General features: G+C 42.8%; 2 protein-coding genes across 8 annotated transcripts in view; one reads left to right on the forward strand and one right to left on the reverse strand.

Annotated features, from left to right (window-relative positions):
• PHC3 (polyhomeotic homolog 3) overlaps positions 1 to 7,387 on the reverse strand; it is a 59,197-nt gene extending 51,810 nt beyond the window's left edge. For 4 of the 7 annotated variants that reach the window (XM_081862282.1, XM_081862283.1, XM_081862280.1 and 1 more), the window contains exons 1-3: positions 4,812 to 5,001; positions 702 to 852; positions 21 to 179 (exon numbers count right to left, since the gene is read on the reverse strand). In XM_081862282.1, coding sequence (XP_081718408.1) covers positions 21 to 179; positions 702 to 830 — 288 coding nt within the window. In that variant the 5' untranslated portion in view covers positions 831 to 852; positions 4,812 to 5,001. Of the gene's footprint in view, positions 1 to 20; positions 180 to 701; positions 853 to 4,811; positions 5,002 to 7,263 lie in introns of those variants that run through there. The other 3 variants (XM_081862286.1, XM_081862285.1, XM_081862281.1) reach the window with 2 other exon arrangements.
• Positions 7,388 to 7,807: 420 nt separating this feature from the next.
• PRKCI (protein kinase C iota) overlaps positions 7,808 to 16,340 on the forward strand; it is a 38,772-nt gene continuing 30,239 nt past the window's right edge. The window contains exon 1 of the mRNA XM_081862659.1: positions 7,808 to 8,098. Coding sequence (XP_081718785.1) covers positions 7,947 to 8,098 — 152 coding nt within the window. The 5' untranslated portion in view covers positions 7,808 to 7,946. The remainder of the gene's footprint in view (positions 8,099 to 16,340) is intronic.

Consider the following 16,340-nt stretch of genomic DNA (forward strand, 5'->3'; position numbering starts at 1 on the left):
ATTTTCTGTTTCAGTCTCACCTGTGGGACACTGGCCAGGCTCTGGAACTGGGTGCTACTTAAATGCTGTTGTTGCAAAGCAGCTGTTTGTAACATGAGATGCTGCTGCTGAGCTGCATACATCTGCTGAAGATACTGCGCTGCTGAGCTTGGCGGACGATGCAAGGCCTGCTGAATAACCTGTGGATTTTAAAGTAACATCATCACAGGGACAGAAATAGAAAACGTGCTGATACTAGCACATTAAACCATTCAAGAACCTGTGGCTGGTCAGATATACAGGATGCATTTAAAATTAACATATATCAACTCAACAGTGACCAGTAATACACGATGACTGCCATAGATTACTTTATGGATGTTACCGAAAAAGCAGATTTCTTCTCCCACAAAAGGACTTCCCCTCCTTCTCCACTCCCCGCCCCCCCCCCACTTTGAAAGAGGCTTATTTGACTGTCAGCTTCTGGAAGCCCCTTTCAAAGCACCATCTCGTGGGGCATATTGAAAGGGGCTCTGCAAGTGTGGGGCAAAACCATCATCTGAGGTCTCACCCACCTGTCGAATCTGGAACAGGTTGGAGAAATAAAGATCTGGATTGCCAGCCAGATCCAGTTCCCCACCAGATATAAAGAAATCACCATTGCTTGTCAGTGCTTTTGAATCCTCTGTATTTTTTTATTATTATTGTCAACTACAAAATACCTGCACAGCATGTCGATCTGCACCACTATAGACAGATATCTGAGGAGGCTGAGTACGGGAAGGGGAGGATGTGGTGGTGATAGTAGTTGTGCATGTAGAACATGTTGTTGTGCTCGGTTCATTCTCCATAGCTGTGAAATTATTCTTCCACCTGGTAAGGAAAAATAGAAGAAAAACCAACGGCTCAATGTAAACAACATCCTAGTGTTTGGAAACCAGAGAGGAACACAGAAGCTGGTGTGATTTGAATAAGAAAGTGTTGTTGGGTTGAAATAAACGACAGACGAATGACAAGTGTCATATGGGAGGCATCTCTCGAGCATGTCTCGGGGAGTCCCTTTTATTGAATATTACAGCATTGCCACATATGTGCTTGTTGCTGATTGGTTAACACAAATACAATGCAAGGGTTGCATATAGGCATTAATCATCAATAGATTAAAGGTTGGGAAAGGGAACACAGAATTGGACAGGTATGAAAACCTCCTTATTAAACTATTACTAATGATTGATATAACAAGACTTAAAGGAACATTACTATTGCATTCCGTAGATGTGGTTAACCATGCATTGAGTACGATGGTCAGGGTACGATGTTTCATGAACTCAATGTGAACTAAACATTCTAGGGTGGGTGAGGAAGGAACGCTTCAGCTTAGAGTGGTTTGCCAGAGTCATGTGCAGAAGCAAAACTTCCCATCAAAGTGTGCTGGGCATTGCCCTGGGAAATGCAAGTTCAAATCATGGGTCATCCAAGAATGCAAGTTACAATCGCTCACTTGCAGCTCTTCATTTGCAGAACAGGAAAATGGCTTGCCTCAAAAGACTGCTGTGGCTAGTACTTCAGGAAGGAAATCACACCCATTTGAAGACTGAGAGAGGGAGTTACCAGAGTAAGCTATTCAAACTAGTAATTACTGAGTAAGTTTATTTCAGAGTCATAATATTAAAGAAACAAAGTGAAGTTGCCTTGTTAATTTGCACTGTACACCCAAAAAGTAACAAATAAAGAACTATTCCAGTTCTTCTGAGCCTAGACTGCCTCAAGAACCTTTTTAAAAAATCCAGAAGGGATTTGCACTTGATTGGGAATTCTAGATTCTTGCATGGTTCCGATTTCTGAAAATGGAGCATTTAAGAGCATTTTATTTGACCAAATTCATGCCTGCTGTCTTAAGAAATGCCTTTATGGAGCTCAGATGAAGTGATGCCCACAGCAGTCTTGGATAGCCACTACAATAAGGTTGTTAATCTGCCCTTTATATTGGGATCCAATATATCAATTCCTGAAACCTTTGCTAATTCATGGAAGCAGGCTTACTATGGCAGAAATGGTTTGCTTTCTTTTGTATGACGCTAACAGATCTGTGACACATAAAGAGGCGCTTTCTGCTCTGGCTGAAAGAAAGATGGGAAAAAGAGAGGTAGACAATATTGCAATAAATTGCACTGGAGATTCAGAGGTGTAATGGAAGTTAAACTTAGTACGAGCTAGCAGATGATACTTAAGAATTCTTATTCCCTTTCTTTAAATCACTGGCGCACTGCATTATGCAACTGTTGTATGCTGTATGTTATGATTTGCAGTTTGGCAAACTGTAATGAAATTGTTATGGCCTTTGGTTAATGCAATACACTCTTTGATATGGATTGACCTTTTAAAAAATCATATTGCCTTAGAGGGGAAAATATGATAAAGCAGATACTGCTATTAACTTGCAGATGCTGGATGAATCACCCCATTGTAGTATTGGATTTAGAGGAGACATTTAAATTTCTCCTTTCAGTCTAGCACTATGATGGGGATGAGTGTGTGTGTGTGTGTGTGTGTGAGAGAGAGAGAGAGAGAGAGAGAATGTGTGTAGTGTGCCGTGAAATGGACAGTACTGTGTACTTGCATATATGGTGAATGCTGTTAGTGCTGTATGTGTGGCAAGTATGTCTGTGCGCTGCATGAGTGCAAGAGTGCCTTTGGTGCTGACACACCTGTGCAATACACCATGCGAAAGAATATAGATCATTTAACACATAACTCTGCGAGTAATTCAGATACACCTCAGAACGTACACCCAACCAGGAGCGCCAGTTAATCTCAGCTGACAGATGTGCCTGTATCATATGTGTATTCTAAACTACCTGTCTGATGTATCCATGCTACAGATTTAAGTATATACTTGAAAAGTAAGAGGTATAACACGAGCAGCAACCCTAACTGTTCATAAAAGGATACCAAGCAGAACGAGCCAATCACTTTGATGGGACCTGCTGGCTAGCATAGTCTATGAAATATAGCTGAAAATTTCGATTTCCAATTTATAAATTCCGACTTTGTCTAGAAAACACAATTTTCCACTTTGCACCTCTTTGGTATCTTATGCTTATCTAAGTCCTGTATACAGAAAAACAGAAAACTACAGAATTCCTAAACTTTTATTAACATTTCAAATTTTATACTACTAAGCCAAGAAAGCCGTTTCTTACTAGTTATAAACATATACATTATATATTATTCTCTACACACCAGCAACTACCAGTCTGCTCAATTTTTAAAAAACATCTATACATTATCTTCTTGCATTAAGCATTAGCATATATGGAAACACTGGTCCAAGGTTGTTTATAAATTTGTCCTTCTTCCCAAGGAGCTCAGAAAGGTGTTCACCTCAGGATAGCCCTTTGAGGAAGGATGGGCAATATACTGTGGCCTTTTGAACCTGGGTTTTGTGCATTTGTTTTTCCAGAGACTCTATAACCAAAGGCTGTAACTGAGTGAATGAGGCTAAACAAGCTGATGCTGAATCCGGATAAGATGGAAGTGATGCTTCTGGGTAATCTTTACTGCTCTAAAAAGGGATGTGTTATGCCTGTGATAGATGGGCTGGTAATCTCTCCATCTGACCAGAGGGGTACCTTTGGATCAGGACACAGCGGTGGTAATGGCCAAAAGTGTTTTCAGAGCACTGTTCCACAATTTTGTTTTATGTGGGTTAGGGTTGAAGCTGACTCAGAAGCTACAGTTGGCTCAGGAGGTTTGTAGCATACCTTCTGATAAATATGGGAATGCAAGACCTATTGTATACAAGATGAAAACATCACTTTCAAAAAGTGGGACCATTTTTTCTGCAGTTGTCTCAAGACTGTGGAATGGTCTCCCTAACAATGTCAAAAGCCGCTCCCCTCTCATTCTGGAGGGGATGCAACCTAGTGGAATTTGGCAGCTGCTTGTTTGTACACAGCAATAATTATGTTTAATGGTGAATTAAACTTTTTGATGCATATTTGTTTTATTATTTTCCAAATACGGTTTTATCTTGTTTAACGTAACAAAACTTAACATTTGGATAGCACTTTCAAGTGTTCAAAGCACTCCACGTGCATAATTAAGTGCTAACCCATGCAAAACAAACAAACGCTGTCAGTATTATTATACCCCCACATAGCAGGTGGGGGGGCTGAGATAAGAGCGGCTTCCCTAAGGCCACCTACTGCGAGTTCATGGAAAAGGCAAGAGTCAACTTAAGAGACTTCCTGTTTCGTTGCTCCGTCACAACACCAGCACCTCCCGCATGTCGCTTGGGATGATTGGGGGTGGGACGTGAATAATTTAAATAAATAAAAACGCACAGCCTGCAGAAACACAGAGTTGGAAGGGACCCCGATACCTAGTCCCACCTCCTGCAATGCAAGAATATTTTCCCCAAAGCGGGACTCGAACCCAAGACCCTGATGTTCTACCGACTGAGCTATTCCAACAGCGGCAGCTTTTCCCCAGAGCAAGAGGGGCCGAGCTTGGTGCAATCCGCACCTGTTGGATTTCCACCTGCCAAGAGTTTTTCATCCATTTGGCAGAGGGAGAAGCCTCTCTGCTCTAGCCACTGACACACGCCGCAGGAAAATGCGTAGACACGGATAGATATACAGAAGGATGGATATAGAACTGAAGGGAGCACCAGCTTCCAGCCAGCCAGCAGGGCCCAGCCTCCCGCTCCCCTCCCGTCCTTAGGCTGGGCCAGGGCACTCCAGGGGTCGTCCAGTCGAGGCAGCCCTCGGTCTTCGCTGCCAGCGCCAGGTGAAACCGGTGTCTGGGCCCAGGACTTCCCCATTCCCTACCTGACAAAGCCCAAGAGGAGGCTGAGGCCGCCACCCGCGGGCCCCGGAGCCAGCAGTCGCCGCGCAGCAGCAGCAGCAGCCCCTCAGCAGGCCTCTCCTTTCCCCGCGCACAGCGCCGCCCGCCCGCGAGAAGACGCGCCCGCTTGGCGTACAGAGCCTTCACACTGCTTCCGCCATGTTCTCGCCTCCCTCACAGGGAGGTACCGCGCATGCGCCCCTCGGCCGGGAGGCCGGACTCAGCTCGCGCCAAAAGGTCGCGGCGTAGGAATGGGTTGCGCGAGGGTTCTTGCGGCGCCGCTTCGGCCGTCGCTTTTGAAGCGCGACCCTCTTTGTGTAGACATATGCTGGGTATACAGTTGTGTAAGGCGGCCGTGCGGGTTGCGGGGAGGCAAAAGCATTCGGAGGTGTGTTTTTTTTGTTTAGTTTAGGGAAAGGGATGTCTAACAGCGAACGCTGTACATGTCTACTCGGAGGTATGTCCTATTGTTTTCAGGTACGCGGGTGCAGGGTTGCAGTGTGCAAGGGGAAGTGGTAGAGGCTTTTAAAAACTAGTATGAGGTTGTGGACTGAGGAGAAGAAGAAGAGGAGGAGGAGGAGGAGTTTGGATTTGATATCCTGCTTTATCACTACCCCAAGGAGTCTCAAAAGCGGCTAACAATCTCCTTTCCCTTCCTCCCCCACAACAAACACTCTGTGAGGTGAGTGAGGCTGAGAGACTTCAGAGAAGTGTGACTGGCCCAAGGTCACCCAGCAGCTGCATGTGGAGGAGCGGAGATGCCAACCTGGTTCCCCAGATTACAAGTCTACCGCTCTTAACCACTACACCACACTGGTTTTTGCTCCCTCGGTTTAGACAGGGCTGCAATCCTGTACATACTTGCCTCCTGTGAAAGTCTCACTAAATAGGATTTGCTTCTGAGTAGACATGCATAAGAGAACACATAATATTAAAACTCGCACCAGGCTAATGAAACGAACTGTGTGCCCTTGTACCCCGCTTGTGAGTTTCCCTTGCGGCATCTGGCTGCCTAGTGTGGTTCATATATATATTCTAAGCACTAATTGAAATACTTTCATACAGTGGTGCCTCGCAAGACGAAAAGAATCCGTTCCGCGATTCTCTTCGTCTAGCGGTTTTTTCGTCTTGCGAAGCAACCCTATTAGCGGATTAGCGGATTAGCGCTATTAGCGGTCTAGCGGCTATTAGCGGCTTAGAAAAAGGGAGAAAAAAGCGTAAAAAATCGCAAGACTCGCAAGACATTTTCGTCTTGCGAAGCAAGCCCATAGGGAAATTCGTCTTGCGAAGCGCCTCGAAAAACGGAAAACCCTTTCGTCTAGCGGGTTTTTCGTCTTGCGGGGCACCACTGTAATAGTCAAATTGTAATTATGCACACGTTTAGTTGGGCTAACTGAAAAGTCTATAATGCAGCGGATGCTTTTAATGTATGCAGTATGATCGCTGCTAGCTGCAAAAGCAGCTGAGGTATTTAAAAAAGGGTTGTCAATGATCTCAAATGTGCTACCTGTTCATGCAAAAGTCCTCAAGCTAAGGTAGGCTGAGCAGGTGTGGGAAGCCTTTGGTCTTTCAGATGTTGATGAACTACAACTCCCATCATCCCTGGCCATTGGTGTGTTGGAGCTGATGGGAGTTGCCCTTCAGTAACGTGGAGGACCAAAGGTTGTCTACACCCAACTTGCAGCAATGTAACATAAGCTCCTTTTTGTGTGATTATCAAGTGCAATTCACTTCATGTTTTCTATTTTTTAATTTGTATTTGTTTATTAAATTTGTATACCACCTTTCATCCAAAGATCACGTGGATGTCCACAATATAAAATGAAAACACAAAATTCATAAAATAAAAACCCATAACCCCCCTCCCACAAACACATTTAAAAGGCCATAGAATATTAATCAGTCAAAGGAGTAAATCCCTATGTTCAATGGGACTTACTACCAGGAAAATAGGAGTGCATTGTTAAATACTGTTTTGCTTCTTGTGATTTGAAGTGGGAATAATACAGGGCTCATTTGCCGGCATATTTTTTTTTTCATCCAAAAAAGGGAAGTCCAAAGATTGAATGCTCAGAGCTTTCTACTGTAAACGAGCTCTAATACTTCAGTTTCTCATTCATCCAAGGTGCACTGCTGACATTTCCAGTCCAGGTAAAGACAAATCCCTAATCCTCAAACAAGCCTAAACGCGTTTGTGCACATACTTGTAAATGTTTATAACCCTGTTTGGTGTCCTCATGCATCGCAGCGTCATAAATCTCCTCCAAGCCGTAAAATCGGCGCAAGTGTCAGAACGCGCAGGCACCACAAAACACCTGGCCCTTGTACAGCGCCGCCCGCCAGCTGCCTTTGGAAACTCCATTACCCAAAATTCTCCGCGGCGCAGGTACCCCTAGCACTCGGAAGTGTCCACCGGATGCTATGACCGGTACCAACCTATAACGAGGCTCTGCGGAAGTTTTGGTTTCATATGGCGAGTGTCGGAGTTGAGGTCCGACTCAGCAGCGTTTACCTGCCTTTTGCCCAGTATTTCATGCCCTTGCCTAGCGACCCATTCGCTAGGCTGGGGTCGAGGCCAGGCCAGACAACGAGGAGCAGCAGCAGCCTGTCCCCAGTCTCTGGAAATGAATGGCATCCGTTTACGCACAAACCTATCCGGGGTGTCCCCTAGCGCGCAAGAGATGGCGTCGTCCCTCTCCACCCCCCCCCCATAAGTCTTGAGAAATAGTTTATCCCACAATTCCTTCGGGTCGCTTCCGCTCGGGGAGCTCGGCGCGTTCTGGGAGGAAGGTGGGGGGAAGTATGGAGTAGGAACGGAACCTTCTCCTTCGCGCACGCGCGCTGAGGCGGCTCGAGCCGAGCGTACGTTGGAGCGGCTCGAGGGAGGGAGGGAGGGAGGGAGCGGCGGCTGGCTGAGGGGCGGGCGGGAAAGGGAAGAGTTGTGAGGCGGCGGCGGCGGCGGGTGCGCGCAGCTCGCTCCCTCCTCCTCGCCTCCTCTCCTCTTCTTCTTTTTCTTCTCCTCCTCCCGCTCTTCCCCCCTCATTTCTTCCTCTGCCTTCCGCAGCTCCCGGGTGGGGCTGGCAGAGCCGGCGGGCGGGGCCGGGCAAGGCGAGGGGGCGATGCCGACTCAGCGCGAGAGCGGCAGCAACAGCGGCGGCGGGAACAGCATGTCTCTCCCGGGCCTGGGAGGAGGCGGGGGCGGCTCCGGGGGGCTCGGTGGCCCCGGCGGGGACAGCGCCCACCAAGTCCGCGTCAAGGCTTTTTACAAGGGGTGAGTAATTGGTTTGGAGGAAAGCGCTTGGGGGCGGCGGGGGGGGGGGGAGAGACCGACGAGACTATAGACTGAGTAATATGTGGGGCGGTTTTGGGGGGGGGGTGTTAGGGCGTTATACTGGGGTTGTGGGGAGGATGAGGCGAATGGAGTGGCAGAGGCGCGCCGCCCTCCCTTGCGAGAAATCATTCAGTCCCATAGATCAGCTGTCGGTTCAGCACGGAAGCAGCTCTTGTTCCACACACACAGTTGAATTCGTGGGGTTTTATTCGCGCACGATGCAGGCGGAGCCCACTGGCTTCGGGGGAAGGAAAAGAAGAAAAGGTCGGACCTGACCTTCGCGAAGTTGCCAGTCATAGGTACCCTCCTGTTCAGAAGCACCATACAACCCAAGTACAAGTTGCTTGGGGTGGAGGAAACGGGGAAGGAGGGTTGTCTCCCTGGCCTGCTTGGTGACATATGGCCGAGTGCGGTTGGACCTTGAATGCTTCTCCAAATTGGATGCTTGGTCCCCTCCGCAGCCTTGGATTTCCAGGTGTTGTCCAGGTGCAGCTCTCATTATCCAGAGCCAGTATTGGCTAGTGATCGAGGGCGAAGGGAGCTGTGACCCAGCAGCTTGGCTGGGGCGAGATACAAGGTGGGGGAGCAGAGGCCTTTTCTTGTATTTTCATGAAGTGCAGAGAGTGCCGGAGTTGTATGACCTGCAGTTGTTGTATCCACATGGTAGGCAAATCTTTCACAAGGTGGAGGATTCAGGGATTAAGATACCTGGGAAGAGAGTCTGTAGGAATGGGAAATGGCCAGTGGCGTAAATTTCAAGTGTATGGAATGAGATTCAGGTTGCTGCCAATGTGAGGGGGTTTGCACGCTTTTGACTTCTATCTGCTGGGTAGCTATGAGAGGTTGGGTGGCAGCACATTATCTAGGCATGGAAATTGTAGCGACAGTTATTATGGGATGGGCACTGGGGGTTTAATTACTGGGGGAAGAATGTTGGGAAAAGGTAAGATTTATTGCGCCTAGCATGGGGAGCAAATAATGATTCTACAGTAAGGTGATATGTCTCATGTTCACTGCTCATGATGCATCTGTGAGGTACAAGAGAGTGCTGTATTGTTATGGGGGAGGGGAAACCATGAGTAGGAGGATTGCTCATAGGGTGAGAGAAGCATGCAGAGATCAGAATTCCAAAAATGAAGCACTGAAGCTGTGGGAGTGTAGAGCTTCATGAAAGTATTTAAGGAAGTGGATGGAATCTGTGCCATCTTTTGAAATAGAGGGGCAACTCAGAAAATACAGAAAATAAGGGGGATTTAGCAAATTTAGGAATATGGATTGAAGCTAGACTGTATAAGCTGAATTACCAGCTTTATACCAGCTGAATGTGGATTGTTTGAATTTTTCTTGGTAGATGTGGCAGTGTATTATACAGTCTCTCCCTGCCCCCAATTTTTGTTGTCTTTTTCTGTGTAGTCATTTGTCTGCAGTAAAATATATTGCAGGTAAGTGATGCATGTCTTGGAAATCCATAGGTATTTTGGTTTTTAAAGAAAAAAATCTGTCCTGCTCTTCACCCCATAGTTGCAGTGCAGATTACATCATTTCCAGGGCATATAATAGCAGACCAGTTTCACAGTTCAACAAGAACACAATTAAAATTCAACAATACAAAGGCATATAAAACTAAAGGCATATTTTAAAGCTGGATAAGCTTCAATAGGTTAGTTCTTTTGCTAGAGAATACTGATCAAAATTAATATAGATTTGAATAGGAGCTGGTTCTTGAAACTGAATTTTTGAGATTTTCTTTGCTAGAGTTCTGTTAGTATATCTTGCAATGCCAATAGTAGAGATACTGGTTCAGTAAAATAATGTAAGTAGCAGTGTATAAGAAAGACCACAGAATTGAGTTGTTGAACAAAGATTTAGTTCTGTGGGTGGTGTGTAACTACAGAGTACGGTACTTGGAGAACATGATTGCAGCATGCATGAAGCTACGGAAGCATTCCTCACTGGTTTGGTTTGTTTCCCTCTCCCTGGCATCCAGAACTAAAGATAGAAAAGGAGGAATTTGCTTCTTTTGAATATGGTCAATTTTTGTATACTTATAATAACAGAGTATTTAAGAACATTTTGGTTAGGTAGAAAAGATTCTAGTATTGATTTCACTTTCAATTTTTAGCCATTGTTCTCACAGCTGTGTAACAAAGGTGTTCATACCCCAGAGTTTGGGGATCTGTGGTTGATTAAAGAGAAGTTGCTATCCCACTTTAGAATCATAGAATTGTAGAGTTGGAAGAGATCCCAAGGGTCATCTATTCCAACTCCCTGCAATGCAGGAATCTTTGAGAATTGAGATAATTCTTGAATGTTTGACTTAATACTTAGAAGTAGCAGTTATTGTGACACAAGGAGCTAAGATGATATGCTGGCTAGATCTCACATGATGAGATTGTTTTTAAGAGGATTTTACTCTTGTCAGGGTTTTCGGAAGCTGATCAAGTAGACCAGCTTTACCCAACCTGATGCCTTCTAAGATGATGTTGGACTATCATCCCTGATAGTTGGCCAGCAACATCTAAAGGACTAGGTGAAGACTGAAACAGACCCTTCCAATTATGAACCCTTTGTATTACTCCTACTTTCATATTATAGGGCCAGCTATACTTTCTCTTACCACGTAAGCAGTCCAAAACTGTCTGTGGCCACATGCAAGTTCTGCAGTAAAGCACCCTCTGTTTCTGATTTACAGATTATGATGATTAGAGGGATCTTTTTCTGAGCACAGTATATGTTTGGGCTGATGGGTTTCAGTAAATTCACTTTCATTGTGTTCATCAAATCCATTTACTAATTGCTATTGGTAAAGCCCATGTGACGTTCATATTCTGCAAAACCAAAGTACACAAATGTATAGCGTAAGGCTCCGAGACCTTTTGATTATTTTCTAATATGCCACTCTCTATGGTTTTTTTTCATTTTTCTAGAAGTGGCATGGGTAGAATATAAATGTACTTAAATAAAGCATCGGGGCTAGTGAGTTCTATTAACTAATGATAATACTATTTCTTCATCTTAAATATGCCAATACAATTTCAGTACCTGCCCTAAATTGTGTTTTTTTAGTGAATGATTTCCCCCTTTTTGCTGTCTTTGTGTTCATGGGCATCTTTTTACTCCAATACCTGCCCTGTATTAAATGCATTTAGTATTAATTGATTAAATTGGCAAATGAATAAACTAGTTCTGGAGAGAGAAGCATCAATTATTTGTTTTTGTTGTACATCATCATCATCATTATAATATTTATTTATATCCCACATTTTTTTCCTGACAGGGACTCAAAACAGCTTATAGCAGGTATAGTCTTAGAGAGGGCATTTCTCATTGTGAGAGTCCAGTAATGTGTATTCTATGATGACACTTGCCACTCTTGGTTTTTTTTAATACTTGTGTTTAGAATAAACAATAACAGCCCTGCTTTACAAGTGGGGAAACCCTTTTAATTTAAAAAAGCAACTAGATACTGTGGACCACAAAACTATGTTTTGCCTGTTCACAGTTCTGAAGAAAAATGTATGCGTCATGGAACACACTCATGTCTGCTTTCAGCTGCTGTTTTGAGAAAAATAATCACATTTTTTCAGACAGTGGTAACTGGATGAAGTTTTATTCCGGGAACATCTCCTGGCAGCATCAGGTTTCATCGCACAGCTGGTTCTGTGTATCCTGATACAGGTTCCTGGTCAACTAGGCTTAGTCGTTAAATAGGCTTTCTCTAAGATTTATATTTTTATATGCTTCTATTCCCTACACTTGGATATTTTGGATAACTATTAAAATCCTGCTGCTTAGTAGGTCTGTGGAATTCAAATAAAGATAAAGCTCAGAGCTCTCAACAGTGTGATCATTTTTGTTCTGCATTATTAACCTAAGGCTAAGCAGTAAGTCCATGTCCAGTGATTATATATTGCAAAACATGGGACAAATGGAGGCAAGTTTAGCTAATTATTGGAGGATGACCACTTTGTTTTTCTGCCACTCCTTGTTGTCTTCCAGTTGTGCTGTTTTCCTTAGGGCTAGGGTCTCGAAGGAAATATTGACAGTAATGGCCATTCTACTGCTTAATTTGCATGTGGTTTGCTAGCTTTCTGCTTTAAAGGACTAGTATTTTTGTGTTTTTATCCTGTAAGCTGCCCTGCGATCCTCAGATGAAGGGCAGTATATAATTTAAATAAAAAAATAAAAAAGATCTTTAAGAGTCAGACCTGCATACTCAACTGAACAAGACTGTGTCCAGTTGTGTGTGTTATTCTGATCAGCTGGCCATTGATGTGGCTCAGCTTCATTGTCTTACATCTCTGGATGTTGATAATGAGGAACAAGTGGTATAAAACTATAACAAGGTGGTTCTTCACTCTAGCATTGATAAATAAGGTAGACAGAAACTATACTTCTAGTTGTTGTTGTTTAAATGGAGATCACTACCATTTATGGTGGGAATGGTCTAGTATTGGGAGAATATTAAATTCATGGTTAATATAAAATTCTGTTAGGAAATTATGTTTGATCCAATGCTATATGGCGGGGCCAGTTCCTTGAGTGTGCAAATAAGTGGTGTCTTAAAATTTTACTGCAGCTATTTTTTGTGGTGCTAGTTTATTAAGATATGGGATTTGGGCATTATAGACAAATTAACACATTTTGTAATGAAATAAAGAAGACAGAAGCAGAGCTACTTCAAAGTTAATTGGAATCTTTATTTGAGTACTGTAAAAATGATAAAATTTATTGAAATGAAAGACAATACTCAACATTTTGTTTTTAAGGGAAGAAGTTTCTTGTGGTAAAATAAAAATGTTCTTATGTTTTCTAATTGCATATAAGTTATTCATTCATTCATTTCATTTATGAATCACTTTCCATTTATGAAAGGCTTCCAAATACAATACAGATACAGGCTGGGATTAAAAATTAATTATGTTATGGAAGTTGTTTAGATTTTATTTAGGAAAATTAATTAGTTAAAAGAAGGTTAATGTGCATTCCTTCTTCTGTCTCTGAACATACAGTTTATGGTAACTGAAGTAAATATTTGTGGAATGTGCTCCTGTCTCTAGCTTCCTTGAGAATTTAGGTTGCAAGGCAGTGTGTATGGGTTTTACCCAATGACTGACTTAGATCTATTATGAGTAGAACTAATGTTGGATATATTCCTGTATAAATATTTTAAATAAAAAGTCTAGTGACCTCTTAAATTTATAGTACTGCTTTTGTTGATGATAAAAATTAGCTTTATTAGAACTTTACTGAACTAACCTTTCAGCTTTAAGACCAAGCTTGTCGCTGTCCTTGTAGTCATAGTTTAAGTAGGAATCTGTTTTTAGGGCTCTCACTAAGGTAACTATAAACCTCTGTATTCACAGTAGGCTTTCCCAGATAGCTTTCTTAGAACTGTATGCCTTATCTGGCAGACAAGATAGAGGAAAGCACTTCTTGACCACATCACACAATCACTACAGAACTTCAATGTTTTAATTACTACTTCTTCGAGAATTAGAGAACTAAGAACACTTGCATTTGCCTCATTCATAACAAAAGGGGCTTGAAAGAAATATTTTTAAAGTTTTTATTTCTAGTTAACCATAGAGTCAAAACATTTTCTTCTAAAACAAGTGGAAGGTTAAGTAAGCAAACATGTCAAGTCAAGAAGAGCAAACAAAAAAAGGCAAAGGCTTTCTAAGGAGGGACTCTTATTGTGAAAATGCTCTCACCATTGCTCACTAAGCTCAGCCTGCAATTTTAACCCTACTTACCTGGGGATAAAGTCCTTTGATTTCAATAGGACTTCCAGTAGATATGGTTAGAGCTACACTTTTAATGTAATATGCCAGACAAGACCTTCTTCCTAATATAGAGGAATACTTACAGGTGGTGTTCACTGTAAAATTATTTATTTCTATTTGAAAAATGGCAGAATTGGATAATAGCTCAGTTGGTAGAGCATGACAATCTTAATATCAGGATCATGGGTTCAAGCAATACATTGTGCAAAACTTTCCTGCTTGGACGAGATGACCCTAATGACCCCAACTCTACAATTCTGTGATTCTATGATTTTATCTTCACCCAAAATTCTTAACTGGAAGGAAATTTAGAAACTCTGCACACTGAATATAACAGTCTAAGATTTCTAGTCTGAAACACATATATTTGGTGCTTTACAATTGTGTTGGTCTCTAGAGTGAGATCAGTTTAAACTTTGTTTAAAAACTGTTTAGACATCTGTTTTGTGTGTTGGATATTTAATGCTGTTGATCTTAAAATGTCAGGCAAGAGTAGTATAATGTCATTTGCAAATTGAAAACTTAAGATGTTTTGTAACTGAGGTCACTAATACATGGGAAATTTTCCTTCAGATATTCTATTAACTTCCACCTGGGACTATAAATGCAGTCTATGGCAGATTAGTACATCTGGAGCTAAAATGAGTCACATAGGGTGTTGGTTCATGATCTTTGCATAAATAGGTTAACAAACTGGAATTACGTTTTGTGGAATTAGTTACAACAAAAGATGCCATCTTTCCTCCAGAGATGGTTGGCCTATAATGATCGGGATTAAACCTTAAGTCTTACAATATTAAATACTTTGGATGACAACTAGTGTTAGTCATAATCTGTGTACAAATATTGAGCTCAGTGCACTTAAATACAGAAGTCCATGGATTTCACTGGGTTCAGAGTCTGGCTATCACCAATTATACTTATAATATGCTTGTCAAATATATGTTGTACAGCTCTCCTGAGACCTTGTTTAGCAGATAATGTGTGCTTTGCAAGATGCTACATGCATTCAATTCTGACATGCTGTTTATTTGTACATTGTTGCTACACAAGAATGCTCCTTTCTAATCTACTATTATGGCCAACTGCATTAGCTATTTTAGCACATCACAATAGCCCAGTTCGTATGTCACATTAAACCAGCATGCTTCTGTATGCTGCTCAAAATTTCTCACTCTGCTTCTCTTCTGCATCTGCTGCTGCTGCTGCACCACTGAGAAACAAGCCAGAGTCCCACTTGTTGTGACATCTGAAACCAGGCTCATGGCTTGTTAGGGGGAAAACATCAAGCCTGCATTCAGACACCTCAACAAGCCAGAATCTGGTGTGTTTCTTGGCTCAGTAGGAGTGTTTACCATCATGCTTCTAATTCACGTGGAACCATAGTCTTTTGACTGTGGTTTCTTGAACTGTGGTGACCTGTGTGTTATGTATATGGCTTGGTTTCAATCTGTGGAGAGAAAGCATTGGCAAATAACTCATGCCTATTAAACTGGGCTAAAGCTGATACTGTTTGTTTTTTTTTTTAAATAATTTTTTATTAATTTCCACATAAAGAATACATAACACATCACATTTTCCACTTTAACAAATTTTTCAGTTTTGGACTTCCTTCAGCCTCTCTGACAATCATCCAAATTTAATTTTTAAATACACAGTTCTTAAATTCACTATTGCCTTTCGAAAAACCATTTGAAATCTATTTTTCTTTTTTACAATATTTCTTAAACTTTTACAGAGCTTCTTTGAATGCCACTAACGTTATTTCTCTATCACTTATACCTTCCCAATAGTCCGTCAGCTTTCTCCAGTCCTCGATAAACTTTTGGTCTCGTAGATCAGTGTTTCCCAACCTTTTTTGGGCAAAGGCACACTTGTTTCATGAAAAAAATCTCGAGGCACACCACCATTAGAAAATGTTTAAAAAATTAACTCTGTGCCTATATTGACTATATATAAAGTAACTCTCTTTAATAGGAATCAAATAAACACAAAGGAAGTATTTTATAATTACTTTATTATGAAATAGTAAGTACCGTATTTTTCGTCCCATAGGACGCTCCGTCCCATAGGACGCACCTACTTTTTTGAGGGGGGAAATAGAGGAAATTTTTTTTCCTTTATTTCCCCCCCAAAAAACCAGGTCGGGGAACAGTGGGATGGCGGTGCTGCGCCTCCCCGCTGTCCCCCGAGCTTGTGGGGCTGGCCCATGTCTGCCTGGCGCGAGGGGCGCTCTGCTTCAGGGCGCCCCGCGCGTCCGGCAGCAGGCTACAGTCCGCAGCATGGGGAACCCTCTGTTTCAGGGCGCCCCATGCGCCCCCCGGGTGCGCAAGGCTTGCCAACACGAGCGCGGAGCACGGGGCGTCCTCCGAAGGGCGCCCCGTGCTCCGCGCTGC

The sequence above is a fragment of the Podarcis erhardii genome (assembly GCF_964252035.2).
Source record: "Podarcis erhardii genome assembly, chromosome: 5".
In the NCBI taxonomy this organism is placed as follows: Eukaryota; Metazoa; Chordata; class Lepidosauria; order Squamata; family Lacertidae; genus Podarcis; species Podarcis erhardii.